This window comes from Diadema setosum, chromosome 20 (genome assembly GCF_964275005.1).
Source record: "Diadema setosum chromosome 20, eeDiaSeto1, whole genome shotgun sequence".
NCBI classification, from domain to species: Eukaryota; Metazoa; Echinodermata; class Echinoidea; order Diadematoida; family Diadematidae; genus Diadema; species Diadema setosum.
In genome coordinates this window covers 34,808,149-34,825,307 of record NC_092704.1, presented here as the reverse complement: position 1 = coordinate 34,825,307, position 17,159 = coordinate 34,808,149, and the positions used below count along the sequence as shown (strand labels likewise).

General features: G+C 39.0%; 1 protein-coding gene across 2 annotated transcripts; it reads left to right on the top strand.

Annotated features, from left to right (window-relative positions):
- Nucleotides 1-533: 533 nt before the first annotated feature.
- Nucleotides 534-16,901, top strand: LOC140243830 (transmembrane protein 177-like). 2 transcript variants are annotated; one of them, XM_072323497.1, is made up of 2 exons: nt 534-628; nt 15,905-16,901. In XM_072323497.1, the coding sequence occupies exon 2, from the start codon at nt 15,945-15,947 to the stop codon at nt 16,872-16,874; it is 930 nt and encodes a 309-aa protein (XP_072179598.1). In that variant the 5' UTR covers nt 534-628; nt 15,905-15,944; the 3' UTR covers nt 16,875-16,901. The 2 variants fall into 2 exon arrangements, with proteins under 2 accessions (XP_072179598.1, XP_072179599.1); XM_072323498.1 differs by lacking the exon at nt 534-628 and adding an exon at nt 13,699-13,756.
- The last annotated feature ends 258 nt before the right edge of the window (nt 16,902-17,159 follow it).

The window sequence follows — 17,159 nt, the reverse complement described above, 5'->3', positions numbered from 1 at the left end:
ATATCCAAAGCAAAGGGATCCTGTAGAGTAATAAAAGGTATGGGACCCACCTACTATAATAAGATCGTTTTGTTTTACATTGATTTGGGATATCTCGACCATTTCAGTACAGATTTTCATCAAATGAACTTTGAATTCCTCCTAGAATCACATGCTCCTTGACATTCCGTCAATTGATTTCCAAGTATCTAGCAAAAAGTTAAAAGGTGAATCCTCACCTTTACCAGCCGGTGGAAACTTTGACTTTTTTTTTTTTTTAAATTATGGATGGAATACTATATACTGTAGATTTCTACTTCAGACATTGCCGTAAATGTCATGCAGCGCCATCATACGCTTCAAAATGAGCAGGTATGCGCAGCTAGCTTCAACTCAAGGCTGTCCTTTCCGCGTTCCATTGCTAACCACGCACATCGCAGCGCGCTAGCCTAGTAAGTGCTAGCATGGTAGGTCCATGGTGCTACGCTAGTAAGTAACCACTATCACTATATTGAAACGAACTCCTGTACAATGAGGTAATCAAAAATACAATATGTCAGCCTCCATTAGGTGACTGTTACGTGAGGACGACTATCAAAAAGTAACACACGACACACTGCAACTTTAGATTGAAGAAACACGAATTTCAGTAAGTATATGCTCATGATTCTTAATTAGTTTCATTCACGGCCTCATTCACTTTGCTTAGACCAGATGAGCTATTAAAATCTGAGAGTAGGCGAGTGTTTCTTGTTAGACCATCTCAACATGTTTAGCACAAAACAAGTCGGTAGTCGATCTACACGCGTACATAGGTTGCACGTGCACAACGCCCATCGCACCCCAGTCCCGGTCGGTCGGTCCAGCGTCCCGCACGCGTATTTTTTATTTACACGCAAGCCTGTGGCTTTTCGCAATTAAATTCAATGAAACCGCTAGTAATACGTCTATGCTTACTCCGCTCGGGTTCGTTGCGAAGAGTTGTGTGAGTGCCTCTGCTCGCGACGATTCGATTCGTACACGTTCATCAGTGAGTATGTGCCACTGATCTCCCCTGAGATCAGTGGTGTGTGCACGGGCTGTGGAAGTTTTACCTGCCGTGGTAGACTCTCATCGAATTATTATTGTGTAAATTAATAAGTATGTAAACGAGTGCGAAAAACAAAACAATGCAAAACAAACAATCTGACAAGGAGGAGAGGGGGAGAGAGAGAATCATATTTACAGGAAAGAGATAAAAAAGCAATGAATATTCTGTGATATCTCATCAGTCATGCGCAACAGCGATCAATGTTATTGCGGGTTCCATATGGAAGACCGGATGCACAACTGTATTGGTGTAGGCTACGATGTATTTATTTCTCAGCCCCCAACCCCCTCTGTTATATTTGTTGCTATTAAAGGCCCCTAAATTTATCTTCAGACTGTTGGTATATTATTTTGTTTCTCAAACCTGCCCCTCTTTTCTTCATACTAGTTTCAAAGACTCACTGTGCATATGCATTTTCCGACCTCTCTCGACCCCTTCCTTTTTCAAATGCATGACTCGTGTATTTCTTCCCTTCCTCGATCACTGCTTGAATTATCATACAATTTATTTGTTTCTTACTACTTTCTCTGCCTCTCCCCTCCTCTCTTTCTCATTTCAAAACTTTACAATGTTTGTTAACAAGACTACTTTCTACTTTCTACATTGATCAGTTTGTCTAGAAACACTGTACAGTCACGTGTACAGTGTATAGTATTAGTATGAAGGAAAATTACACCACTATTGCATGAATTAATTATCACTTTACTCACTTCTTTTTGTTCAAACACTTTTTTTCATGAAGGTTTATACAGAGATAACCTGATCCTCCAATATCCAAGAATATTGTATAATACAAACTAGAACTATCACTCAATGTGATTTATACCCCCTACTAACAAAGTAACTGACATTTGCCATATCTCACGTCAAGTGCTCAAAACCTGAGTGAGTACAGTAAATAAATCAACAATTTCTATGATTTTCATTAGAAATACTGTTACCATAGCAACACAATGTTTGACATTAAGAAAATATAAAGTTTGCGCAGCTAAATATCATAACTGTCACCGCGATGTGCCAAATCTCAAGTCAAATGCTCAAAACTGAGGGAGTTAAGTGAATTCATGATGTCATTGTATTATGATTTTCATTCAAAATAAAATTATGCTGTCACCATATTGTGTCGAGCCCACTAATGTCAATAATATTCGACCACTAATGTGGCTGTCGTATCTTTAAGCATTTACACTCCCAATACAATGTGCCATAATTCAGTCAGATCATTTGATTGTCTTTATTCCGAGTGGTTCCCAATCGACGTTTTCTCTTACTTTTTTCTTTAATCTGTACACGTAATCTCAGTTTTATATTCGAATGTACACACTGTATGTTCCATTCTCTTGCAAAGCAAAAAAGAAATGACTGTATTTTATTTTTGTAACATATGATCGATGCAGAAAATTCCGGATAAATTCATTTGAATTTGGATCGTGTAATGTCATAACAACCACTAACAGGAAGCTTTAGATTTTAGACGCGCGGACGTTCAAAGGGGAAAAAAAAAAAAGAAAAACATGGTCTGAGCGTGCGCAAAAGCGCACGTCAACTTGACGTACGCTTCTGCGCACGCTCAGAACATGTTTTTTTTTTTCCCCTTTGAACGTCCGCGCGTCTAAAATCTAAAGCTCCCTAATGTCATAAGATGACGACGACAAATGTCATAACAACCACTAATGTCATGACACGTCGACGACAATGTCATAATGACCACTGTAATGTCATGACACGTCTACGATAAATGTCAAGATCGGATTAACACGTCGACGACAAATGTCAAAATCGGATTAACCACAAATGTCATAACACGTCAACGACAAATATCAAAATTTCCATTTTTACTGCAAATGTCATCACGTTGACGACACATTTCATAACAACTACTAATGTCATAACACGTCGACGACAAAAGTCGTAACATCGGACAAATATCAAAGTCTGATTATCCACAAATGTTATAACACGTCGATGACAAATGTTAAAATCGAACTAACCACAAATTTCATAACGCGTCGACCATGAATGTCAAATTTTCCAAATTTATCACAAATTTCAGAATGCGTCACAGGGGCGGATCACGGAATTCCGTAAAGGGGGGGGGGGCGCCTTTATAAAAGTAAAGACTGCCGCACCCCTCCATTTTTCTTTTTTTTTTTTTCGTTTAAACAAATTAGATAAGAAGAACATAATTAGGGGGGTGGAGTTGCGCCAGCCTTTCATTTTGAAAAGGTGTCTCCCCTTTACGGAATTCCTTGATCCGCCCATGAAATGCAAGCAATGAGTTTTGACATTTGTGGATGACGCAGTAGCGGATCGAGACGGGTGCATCTCCCTCTGATGCCCATTTCTGTTTTTGTTAAAACAACAGAAATAAAAAGAAAAAATAGGGGGTTGCGCCAGCTTGTAGTTTTGAAAAGTCGAGTTTTACCATTAACCTGTGGCTGAAGCAGTCGCGGATCTAGAGGGGGCGCGGCGCCCCTCCCCGTCTGTATTTTTGTTAAAATAAAAGAAATACAAATCAAAAAGGGAGGAGGTTGCATCAACCTTTGATTTTGTTAAGGTGTCTCCCCTTTACAGAATTCCTGGATCCTCCCCTGTGATGCATTAGGTCCTATGACATTTGTGGTTGACGCGTTATGAAATTTGTGGTTAATTCGATTTTAACATTATGTCATTGACGTGTTATGACATTTGCAGTAAAAACAAAAATTTTGACATTATGTCGTCGACGTGTTATGAGATTAGTGGTCATGACATCTGTCGTCGACGTCTTATGACATTATTGGTCATTATGAAATCTGTCGTCAACGTGTTATGACATTAGTGGTCGTTATGGCATTTGTCATTGACGTGTTATGACATTTACAGTAAAAAAAAAAAAGAAATTTTCACATTTATTTTGTCGTCGACGTGTTATGAGATTAGTGGTTATGACATTTGTAGTCGACGTCTTATGACATTATCGGTCATTATGAAATTTGTCGTCGACGTGTTATGACATTAGAGGTCGTTATGACATTTGTCGTCGACATAATATTTGCAGTAAAAACTGATCGGAAATTTTGACATTTGCCGTCGACGTGTTATGACATTTGTGGTTAATCCGATTTTGATATTTGTCGTCGACATGTTATGACATTAGTGGTCGCTATGAATTTGTCGTCGACGTGTTATGACATTTGCAGTAAAAATGGACATGGAAAATTTCGACATTTGTTGTCGACGTTATTGGTCGTTATGACATTTCTCGTCGACGTGTTATGACATTAGTGGTCATTATGACATTTGTCGTCGACGTGTTATGAGATTATGGTTATGACATTATTGTCGTCGACGTCTTATGACATTTGCAGCAAAAATGGAAATTTTGACATTTGTCGTCGACGTTATGACATTATTGGTCGCTATGACATTTTGTCGTCGACGTGTTATGACATTAGTGGTCATCATGAGATTTGTCGCCGACGTGTTATGACATGAAAGTGGTCATTGTGACATTTGTCGTTGACGTGTCATGGCATTAGTGGTCGTTATGACATTTGTCGTCGTCTTATGACATTAGTGGTTGTTATGACATTACACGATCCAAATTCAAATGAATTTATCCGGAATTTTCTGCATCGATCATAATATGTTACAAAAATGAAATACAGTCATTTCTTTTTGTTTTGCAAGAGAAAGGAACATACAGTGTGTCTTTTCGAATATAAAACTGAGATTGCGTGTATACAGATTAATCAAAACATGAATCCCCACCTCAGCCAGTACTGTACAGTCCCTTTAAAGAAAAGAGTAAGAGACCACGTCGATTGGGAACCACTCGGAATAAAGAAAATCAAATGATCTGACTGAATTATGGCACATTGTATTGGGAGTGTAAATGTTAAAAGATACGACAGCCACATTAGCGGTCGAATATTATTGACATTAGTGGGCTCGACACAATATGGTGACAGCATAATTTTATTTTGAATGAAAATCATACAATGACATCGTGAATTCCCCTATTCCCTCAGTGTTGAGCATTTGACTTGAGGTTTGGCACATGTGACAGTTATGATATAGCTGGGCAAACTTCATTTTTTTCTTAATGTCAAACATTGTGTTGCTATGGTAACAGTATTTCTAATGAAAATCATAGAAATTGTTGATTTATTTACTGTACTCACTCAGGTTTTGAGCACTTAACATGAGATATGGCAAATGTCAGTTACTTTGTTAGTAGGGGGTATATAAATCACATTGAGTGATAGTTCTAGTTTGTATTACAATACTTCTTGGATATTGGAGGATCAGGTTATCTCTGTATAAACCTTCATGAAAAAAAAAGTGTTTGAACAAAAAGAAGTGAATAAAGTGATAATGAATTCATGCAATAGTGGTGTAATTTTCCTTCATACTAATTTGCACGTGACTGTACAGTGTTTCTAGACAAACTGATCAATGTATAGAAAGTAGTCTTGTTAACAAACATTGTGAAGTTTTGAAATGAGAAAGAGAGGAGGGGAGAGGCAGAGAAAGTCGTAAGAAACAAATAAATTGTATGATAATTCAAGCAGTGATCGAGGAAGGGAAGAAATACATGAGTCATGCATTTGAAAAGGGAAGGGGTCGAGAGAGGTCGGAAAATGCATATGCACAGTGAGTCTTTGAAACTAGTATGAAGAAAAGAGGGGCAGGTTTGAGAAACAAAATAATATACCATCAGTCTGAAGATAAATTTAGGGGCCTTTAATAGCAACAAATATAACAGAGGGGGTTGGGGGCTGAGAAATAAATACATCCCCATCATTTTATATAGGTAGCCTACACCAATACAGTTGTGCATCCGGTCTTCCATATGGAACCCGCAATAACATTGATCACTGTTGCGCATGACTGATGAGATATCACAGAATATTCATTGCTTTTTTATCTCTTTCCTGTAAATATGATTCTCTCTCTCCCCCTCTCCTCCTTGTCAGATTGTTTGTTTTGCATTGTTTTGTTTTTCGCACTCGTTTACATACTTATTAATTTACACAATAATAATTCGATGAGAGTCTACCACGGCAGGTAAAACTTCCACAGCCCGTGCACACGCCACTGATCTCCCCTCTTAGAGGGGAGATCAGTGGCACATACTCACTGATGAACGTGTACGAATCGAATCGTCGCGAGCAGAGGCACTCACACAACTCTTCGCAACGAACCCGAGCGGGGGGGGGGGGGGGGGGGGTGCGCCAGCTTGTACTTTTGTAGAGGGGCGGCGCGTCTCTTATATTTTTGTTATAACAAAAAGAAATAAAATGAAATAAAATGAAGCTGGTTGCGCCAGCTTTTGATTTTGTATAAGGCGCCTCCCCTTTATGGAATTCCTGCAGGATCTTCCCCTGTGATACGTTATGACAGTAAATTTGGAAATTTTGATATTTCTGATCGAGGTGTTATGACATTTGTGGTTAATCCGATTTTGACATTTGTGGTTAAAGGGATGGTACAGTATTGGTGGAGATGAGAATTGGGCTTTTAACTTTTTACAAGATACCAAGAAAACACTTATGAAATAGTACAGAGTATACCACTTTAAGAGGAATTCAAAGTTTATTTGATGAAAATCGGGTTTGGAATGACTGAAACATCCAAAAACAAAGTAAAACAAAGCGATCGTAATAAAGTGTGGGTCCCACACTTATTAGAATCGCTCTGTTTTGGATATCTCAGCCATTTCAAAACCAATTTTCATCGAATAAACATTGAATTCCTCATTGAATTACTTCCTCATTCATATTTCATAAAAGGTTTCTCATTATCTCACCAAATAATGTTAGAAACCTGAAATTAGGTCTCAACCAAAACTATACAATCCCTTTAACGCAATCGCGGATCGAGAGGGGGCGCTTCCCTCTCTTGTGCCCCCTCTCTATATTTGTTAAAACAACAGAAATAAAAAGAAGAAAAGGGGGGGGGGGTTCACGCCAGTCTTTGATTTTGTAAAGGCGGCACGCCGCCTTTACGGAATTCCTGGATCCTCCCCTATGACGCGTTATGACATTTGCAGTAAATTTGAAAAATTTGACATTTGTGGTCGACGAGTTATGACATTTTGTGATTAATTCGATTTTAAATTTTGTCGTCGACGTGTTATGACATTATTGTTATGGCCATTATGACATTTGTCGTCGACGTGTTATGATGATATTATAGTGGTTGTTATGACATTACACGATCCAGATTCAAATGAATTTATTAAGAATTTTCTGCATCGATCATGATATTACAAAAATGAAATACAGTCATTTCTTTTTGTTTACAAGAGAATGAAACATGCAGTGTGTACATCCGAATCTAGTCTTGAAGTTATTAAATGTGGCGTCCCTCAGGGTATATTAAGACCTTTACTTTTCATCATATTACAGAAATTGATTTTTGTAGATCATCCGACATACTTTCTTTTATACCTTTTGCCGATGATTCAAATATTTTCTTCTCCCACCAAAATCCAATCACTCTACTGTTAATTCCGAATTAAAAAAAAAGTGACTCAATGGATAAGAGCCAACAAATTATTACTGAATCTTCAGAAAACTAACTATATATTATTCAGTAAGTCTATAGAAGTTTTACCCACATATCATCTTTGATGACGTTCACTTAGAGCGTGTATCTCATATAAAGTTTCTCGGTATTACAGTGGACGATAAACTTTCGTGGAAGCCTCATATTATTAAAATTATTAAAATAATTTCGCGTAATATTGGTATTATTAATAGACTTAAATCTCATATCCCGTTGTCTTCTTTGCTGACGTTGTATTTTTCATTAATATTACCTTATTTAAATTATGGAATCTTAGCATGGGGTATAGTGCCCATCAAACTTTATTAGATAGATTATTGTTATTACAAAAAAAAAGGCACTTCGTATTATTTGTGGCGTTTCTCCACGTTCCCATGCAGATCCATTATTTGTTAGATATAAGATTTAAAAAATCAAAGATTTGTTTTTCTTACAGCTGGGTCAGTTTACGTTTAATTATAACACAAATGCACTTTCCAGCATTTTTGATTCAATGTTTCCCCGAAATCAATATTTTCATAATTATCCCACCAGGCGATCAAATGAGTTTCATTTACCCCTTCTGAGAACATTATTGGCTCAAAATACATTTATATACACTGGCCCTAGATTTTAGAATTGTGATATAAAAAAAAAAAAAAGTTGTGATATAAAAAATTCTTTATCTTTGAATTCGTTTCAGCGTAAGTTAAAATATTTTTTGTTGAACTCATATTAAGATATATACGATTCATTACTTAGCTGGTCTTTACAGCCTAAGGGTTCATCGTCAATCATTGATTTCATCATTGTGTATTTTTTACATTATCTTATTTGTATACACTTTGCTCGGCTGACTGAGCTGAAACACCTCAATTCCCTCTTACGATCCCGATGTTTAGCGTGTTGGCTTTTCCTTTCATTTCCTTTTTCTTTCTCTCCTTCCTTTCCATTATTCTTTTGTGTTTTATTACTGTCATGGTATACCCTACTGTAAAGTCATGTAATGTCGTTGTGTTTCTATTGTCTTGTCTATTGTCCTGTCTTGTTCTCTCCTGTCTTTGTAAAAAAAAAAAGAAAAAAAGTTTAATGTATTCACAAGAATCCTTTGAGTGGTTCACACAAGCATGCTTTTCAGTGAACCTCTCAGTTCTTTCTTTTTTTCCCCTCCAAACATAACTTTGTATTCTGCCGGTATGCATGTATAATTTCCTATTTGTTAACCATTATCTACCATGTAAAGTCGAATACATGCCTATGTTATATCTTCTGATTCATTTCGTGTTATGTTTGACGAAAAAGAAAGAAGGAATGAAATGAATGAAATGAAATGAAAATGAAATGAAATGAATATAAAATTGAGATATACGTGTATCGACAGATTAAAGAAAAGAGTATGAGAGAACGCGTCGATAGGGAACCACTCGGAATAAAGAAAATCACTGACTGAATTAACGGAGTGTATAAATGCAGAAGACTGTCGTCAAGTAAGCATATAGCTTGAAGATACGGCAGTCACATAAGTGGTTGGACTCTACTGGTCGATTATTGTTGACATTAGTGGGCTCTACACATGGTGACAGCATATTTTGGATGAAAATCTTATGCAATGATATTGTGAATTCACCTAACTCCCTCGGATTTTTAGCATTTGACTTGAAATTTGGCACATGTGACAGCTATGACATATAGTTGTGCAAACTTCATTTTTTCTTAATGTCAAACATTGTGTTGACATGGTAACAGTATTCTTAATGAAAATCATAGAAATTGCTGATTTACTGACTTTACTCACTCAAGTTTTGAGCACTTGACTTGAGATATGGAACATGTGACTATCAGTGAGCATATATAGTAACACATTATTGTTAATTTTATTCAATGTTGAACAATACATTGTCATAGTATTTCTTTTTAAGAAAAGCATATATACAAAGTGATCATTGCCTGTTGAGCTAACTGCCTCAGTGTTTAGTTTTGGGGATATTAATCACATTGAGTGATAGTTCTAGTTTGTAACACAATACTTCTTGGATATTGGAGGATCCGATTACATCTGTAGTATACCTTCATGAAAAAAAGTGCTTGAACATAAAGAAGTGAATAAAGTGCATAATGACTTCATGCAACAGTGGTGTAATTTTCCTAGATAACATGTGACTGTACATGTTTCTAGACAAACTGATCAATGTAGAGAGTAATAAGTGGTCTTCTAAACAAACATTGTAAAGTTTAAGAATCAGAAAGAGAGAATGGGAGAGACAGAGAGAGTATGAAAAACAAATAAATTGTATGATATTATATATATATAGGCTAATTCAAGCAGTGATCGAGGAAGGAATACACGAGTCATGCATTTGAAAAAGGAGAGGGTCCGAGAGAGGTCGGAAAATGAATATGCAGAGTGAGTCTTTGAAACTAGTATGAAGAAAAGAGGGACAGGTTTGAGAAACAAAATAATATACCATCAGTAAGAAGATAGATTTGGGGGCCTTTAATAGCAACAGATATAACAGGGGGTTGGGGTCTGAGAAATAAAGTTAATACATGTACATACAATGTATATATAGAGGGGGTCTTAGAAACAGAAATCATGTGATATGAGAGGGAGTCAAGAGAGATAGAGAGAGCTTGTATTTGGAACAAATACTATGATGTATGGAGAGACGGGAAATGAGAGACGTTTTGGAAAGAAGAGAGTGAGGGGGTCTGAAAGACAAATACAGTACTTTTGATACAATGTATTAATTTTAAAATGAGAAAAAAGGCAAACATTTTCCAATGTATATATGATGTTTGTTCCATTCAGGTGTCATTAGATTTAAGCGATCATGTTATTTCACAACTCTCTGATACATGTACATGCATATGTACCAGCTGTAGCCTATTGCATAACTTTCAACTACTCACCCTTCAAGCTTTCCATCCATGCTCTTCTTCTCCACTCCTTTTCCCTTCAATCTTTCCTGTCAATATCTAAATTATCAATCAACGGAGATGGAAAAGTGTTACATTATATACTTACATTCTGTTAGATTACTCGTCATGTGTAGGCCTATTGTGTCGTTATGCGTTTCAATATCGGGGGGGGGGGGTAGGATTGGCTCCACCTTCAGTCTCCCCCCCCCCCACATATCAGTAAACGCAAACGTGTAGGCCTACAATTTACAAAGGCGAAAAATGACCATCTAAATGTAATTCTTTGGGAGTATGCTCAGCGCCCCTACCATCCCTTTAAAAATCACTCCAACCTGTATATATATATATGAATATAAATGAATATATATATATATATATATATATATATATATATATATATATATATATATATATATATATATATATATATATATATATAATATTCGGTCAGTGTAGCCCATTATATACACCCCCATCATGCATCATACACCAATAATATTTGTCTTCCATGGAATGTACCCTCATTTTTCATTTTTCAAAGGTTCGCCTTTTTGCCGATGATGCAATTTCTTACATGACCATCGACAATCAACATCATACGCAAAATCTTCAAGAGGACCTAAACAAAATTGGTGACTGGGCGAAAAAATGGATGATGGATTTGAACACAGATAAGTGCAAGGTTTTGACAATATCCAGGAAAAGAAGTAAGGTGCAACACGTGTATCATCTAAATAACGCCCCTCTTGAATCTGTTGAATCCGTGAAGTACTTAGGTGTAACCATTACTTCTGATTTGAAGTGGACCCAACACATCAATAATACTGTCAATAAAGCCAATAACGTGCTTGCATTTCTAAAACGCAATCTTCGCATAAAATCTTCTGATGTTAAAGCCACAGCTTACAAAACGTTGGTTCGACCAATTGTTGAGTATGCTTCTACAATTTGGGACCCATTCACCAAGAACCTAATCCACCAAGTGGAAATGGTCCAGAGAAGAGCTGCGCGATTCACTTTAAATCGCTACCATAACACCTCAAGTGTCACCAAAATGCTACAAGAGCTTGATTGGACCACTCTGGAACAGCGCAGAGAAAATGACAGGCTAATTATGATGTACAAAATACACAATAATCTTACTCCTCTTTCAGCACAGGACTATATCATCAAACAGGCTACTCAGTTAACGAGAGCCTCGCAACCACACTCCTATCAGGTACCATATTCGAGAACTGAATCGCATCGCCATTCGTTCTTCCCAAGAACTGTAAGGATCTGGAATTCCCTGTCGTCAGACATTGTTTCTGCGCCATCTGTGGGATCATTTCGAAACCGTCTAACGGTTGATCACTGTGGCTAGTTGTTTTCGTCAAATTTTCTATGTGCTTGTAAATATCTGTAAATAAATTGTATTATAGTGTAAATAGCACCAGTCTGCAAGAATCTTCAGGCTATTGAAGGAGGCAGACTTAACCAGAAGAAGAAGAAGAAGAAGATGAGATATCACAGAATATTCATTGCTTTTTTTATCTCTTTCCTTATGATTCTCTCTCTCTCCCCCTCTCCTCCTGGTCAGATTTTTTGTTTTGTGTTGTTTTCTTTTTCGCACTCTCACTCGTTTACATACGTACATGTACTACTTGGATGCAGGTCTACCACGGCGAGCAAAACTTTCACAGCGCGTACACACACTCACTGATGAACGTGTACGAATCGCAAGCGGAGGGTTCAGTGCTCTTCGCAACCAACAACCCGAGTGGAGTAAGCATAGACGCATCACGAGCGGTTTCATTGAATTAGATTGCGAAAAGCCACAGGCTTGCGTGTAAATAAAAAATACGCGTCCCGCACGTAGAAGCGAGCACGGCAGCGGCTCGCCAGCAAAAACCGTAAACAAGCCCGACTGGGTGCTGGCCTGCGACTGTATGTGACCCGCTACAACAAAAAGGTCCTAAAGTCGCGCACGGTCGAAGCCGTGAAAATCGAGTTTGAAGTCAGAGCATTGAAATTGGTCAAAACATACGATTTTCTGATTTTTATATATTATTGGAGTCTAACATGTCTTCTATCATCTGTCGAAATTTTGAAGCAAAATGATCAAAGGAAAGACCAAAAAATAGCGTTTTTCTGAGCCATGTTTTTTGGCGTTTCAACGAGGCAGAAACTGGTTCGAAAATTTGGATTGAGCGCCACAGATAGGTTCCGCCCTAGCCCGACCAGACGCTGTTAATACGCTACGCGAATACAGTGTCTGACCAGCGAGCGGGCACCTTCACAGTGGGGAACCACAACACAACTACAAAACTTATGAAAATTTATACGTTCTTTATAAACAATGTACACGTTACCAAACGTTACTCACCTTAAGTGCATGCATGTATTACAGAAGGTTCGTAAGTCCATTGAGAGCCCTCGTGATAAGTCCGTGGAACCAAAAAATGATACTTTCTGGCGGATTCCCTGACACCGTCGCGGTTCATCGTTGCAGAATTCAAAATGGCGCCTTGATCTCTGCGGAAATCTTTTGCGTGCGTGCGATGCGCCGCTTGAGTGTTGGTGTAGCAGCACGGTCGACAGCGCGACCTTTTGAAAGGGCATTCAGATCATGTGACCTCCCGAATATTGGAAATGGCCTGGCGTGAAAGACGATGTACCGTTTGTGAACCGTTCACACATGCTGCATATAACCATCAATTTAGGTAAGTTATTGAATCTAAATTTCAATACTCATAGCATAGATATGAAGTCTCATTATCATTTTGTTCGTCAGATGAGTTTGAAGTGGCAAAAAAATGATCTAAAGTATCAAAATTCAATCCGATCGCATGCGATCGTTGGACCCTCTTCGTGTTTGGAGCTTCGTTGGTACAGCCCTGTCGCGCTACGTATGTACAGCGGCGACTGGGCTGTGTATAGTTAGTTCCGCCCCTAACAACGACCAGAGTGATCTCATTGGTCAGTTTGCTGCTTGCTGCTAACCGAAGCGTGAAGCTCGCACACTGCCCAGTCGACTGGTGCGTGCGGGCGGCGGGGTGCGCTATGCTCAGCCGCTTCTCACATCCTGGTCACTGATTGGTTGGTGAGGAGACCGCCGACGCTGATGTGCTTGAATGAACTCTTCGAGGGTTGTTAGGGCTTACCTTCTATTGTCCAGAGGTGAAAACTGACTTGCGTGTCTGTTGATCGCGATTGCATCGAAAGGAAGACTTTTAGGGCGCTTTTCTCGAAACAGTGATTTTCCAAACGTCTCGACATGCTCTCTTTTAAACATCGATATCTCCGCAGCCGATTATTTTTATAAAATGTGTTATATATCAATCTAAAGCAGAAATATTAGGGGATTATATCGTGCAATTTTCAAATAATCGACCTCGCCCGACTTTAGGATCATTTTGTTGTAGCGGGTCACGTATTGTCTGTGCAGTGGCGGAGGCACCGACAGACGTAGAGAAACCGATCTGGATCTGGAAACGTTATGATGTCGTAGTAGAATCTAGAGATTCTACAGTTCTACTGGAAGGGGGCTAATGTTAGAGGGGCTGGTTGTGACATGACAGTTTGTGTTATCGTTTTTGTTTGTGACTTTGAGTGTATTTTGTTTGAATTGTATGAAGTTCATAAATAGACCCAATTTAAACGTTACGCCACGGTTAGCTGAACACTCATTTCTGTAGGGCCGGGCCTGCTACGACTGTGAAGGTACCACCTGTACTGTATCGCCACCTTTTAGAAGGATCTGTTGCTCGTTTTATCCAAAAATGAAACAAGTTCGCCAGAGTTTCACCTCAAATATGCCGTAAATACTGCAGTTTTAAATCTCGTGGTCATCCTGTTGATTCTGAATCTCTGTACTGTAGTAGTAGTGAAATAGGGCTGTTTTATATAGATCTAATAACTTGGTGCATATATGCGTGCGATGCATCAATATCTTCGTGTGGCTTAAAAAGGTACATTGTAACCTTAATTTAAAGGTAGGGAATCCCATTTGCACGCCTTAAATGAAGAGTTGTATAAATACAGTGGTATGTTGAAGGGAGTATCATTTTAGAAACTCCCATAAAGTATTGAAAGTGGAAGGTAACATTTAGTACATTTTTTTGACCGTTAGATTTTGAATTGAATTGTTTTCGGGGCTCACCGTAAATTCCAGTACATTACTAGGCTACCTTTGCAGACCCATGTACCGCATGTGTGTCCATCATGTGTATTTTGTGAATAAAGTTCATCAACACTTACAAACATTTCTATAAACATTCTTGCCACACACTCAATATGTTATTACATCAGCTCTTGTACTTTTAGATTTGTGTTTATAGATCACAAATACAGAAGAATGCAACAAAAGGCTTAAGTGTGGCTGACACACAGAACTACTGAGTAGTTGAGATTTGTGCATTATTCAAATTTTAGATAACTGTTGACTTCCAAATTTCTAAGCAGTGGCCTAAGCAAGTCCCCTGAGGTTCATATTTAATGTTTTGCTGCATTTTGGGAGATCTGTAAAAGGTATCCCCTACCTTTAAGGGGAATTAACTCCAAATATACATATGTGGATTGAGTGAATTAAGCAATATTAGTACTGTAGATAGCAGTCATCAGTGAAAGTTTGAGGGAAATTGGATAATCAGTTGAAAGGTATGAATTTTTGAAATTTGGTGACGAGAACATTTTTCCTTCCTTTGATATGTCATACAGCTGGTGAGTGCATTGTATTTATCAGATGTTGATTTTACTGTATGAGTTTAACTTTGCTGATCAAGGACTGTTTAAATAAGATCAGATGTAAATTGAGAAGGGTGAGGTACAGTCATAGAGCTGCATTTAATCGATACAGCTCTATGGGTACAGTGTACCTTACCTGGGACCTCCATAGGGACAGTGGTTAAGCATTCCCCCACAGTGGTGTCTATAAGAGGCTTCCATCTGTCAAAGTAAAAAAAAAAAAAAATCTTAAAAAACACCTTTAAACAGACAGATTTTACTGTGTATAGTCTACAGTGTGCAGGTTGCCCTATGCCTCATGAGTTCTTGTGGAAAGACTTCCATATGTCCCTCCCCCCTGCCCCCCCACTAATTTTGTCTTACAACTCTGCCTCTTGACTACCCTACAACCCACCACTTGCCAAATGAAACGTGCATGCTTGTGCTGTTTATGCAAAAGCAAATGAGTAGGGTAGGGAATGGTAAAGTTCATCGTTCATCGGGAGGGGGGGGGGGGGGGGGGGACATAATGAAGTCTTCCCACACCTTCAAACTGCTGTGTGGACATTCATTGCAATAGCCTGCACACAAGATTGTATGTTTCAATTTGCATTCATGCTTTGATGTGGTTTGCAGACCTATTCTTATTCTTTCTTTTTTGTTTCTTTCATCTCCCAGATTTCATGAATACTTGGACTGTGGGAAACCCAAATTGAAAATGTCGAGGTTGACAAGATTTTTGCGGAAGCCTCTGAATTTTGGCATCGTTGCTGCCACTAGTGCTGGCATTGTATTCAGCATCAAGACAGCACCTCATCTCTTTCCAAACTACCTATACCGTCCAGTGTTCGAGGCATATCGGACAGGCAACTACTGCAAGCTGACAGAAGAACAGAACCGGGAATTTCTGGAGGTCTGCGATGACCTGGGTATAGACCCTGCAAAATACAATGCCTTTGTCACCAGTCGCTGGGAAGCGAAGTCAGTTGGATTGCCATGGTTCCCATCTGGATGCCATATTGGTGTTCCAGCCACTTTGGTGAGTGAGCCAGACTTGTCCAACATTCGCTTCTCTGGACCCATCAAAGCAAACCTTGACAGTAGGGAGGGACTGTGGCTTAGGGACTCTCTTAAAATGGGAAAGGAGGCCCGTAAGTTTGCTATCGGCCAGCAGATCGCACTGAGTGACAGTAATCTCCCCTTCTACTCCATCGTCTTGGCACCGGTAGCCACTGTGGCAGGATTTGCAACAACATTTATTGTCCAGATACTCTCACCACTTGTTCCCATCTATGTCACTGGTCTCGCTGTGGGAACATGCTTCTACTTTGCCTGCAGCTTCTGCATGGCAGGCCTCAATGAAAGGGTGGATCTGAGAGTGAACCAGCGGCTAGCAAACCTGAGTGATGCATACGTCATGGGAGGGCTGGAGTTCTATGAGAAACTTCTGCAGCGGAACAGGGGGCTAAGGAAGCTTCTTGGGAGCCGAGGGGAACAGCTCTACACATACTACGGCAACGAAACACCAGGCCTTGTGTATTCTTCTGGAGCTACAAACATTCAGAAGAGGGACATCCTGAAAGAGCTCTTTGATCAAAAACAAAAGGAACGGAGTGCTACTGAAAACAGAAAAGCTACTGAATCATGATATTGGAACTTTCTCCAGCAAGAGATCATTTTTATGCCTCCTCCAACGAAGTGGCCGGAGGCATTATGTTTTTCGGGTCGTCCGTCCGTCCGTCCGTCCGTCCGTCCGTCCGTCCGTCCGTCCGTCCGTCCGTACGTCCGTCCGTCCCGTTTTGTTTTTGTCGATATCTCAAGAACCGTGCAGTGGTTTTGCATTAAACTTGGTATGAGGGTATATCCTTGGGGGATTATACTTTGTGTGGATTTTAGGGTCACAGGGTCAAAGGTCAAAGGTCACAGGTTATTT

Excerpts from the sequence above, each read along its gene's own strand:
- LOC140243830 (XM_072323497.1), top strand. The coding sequence starts at position 15,945 with ATGTCGAGGTTGACAAGATTTTTGCGGAAGCCTCTGAATTTTGGCATC.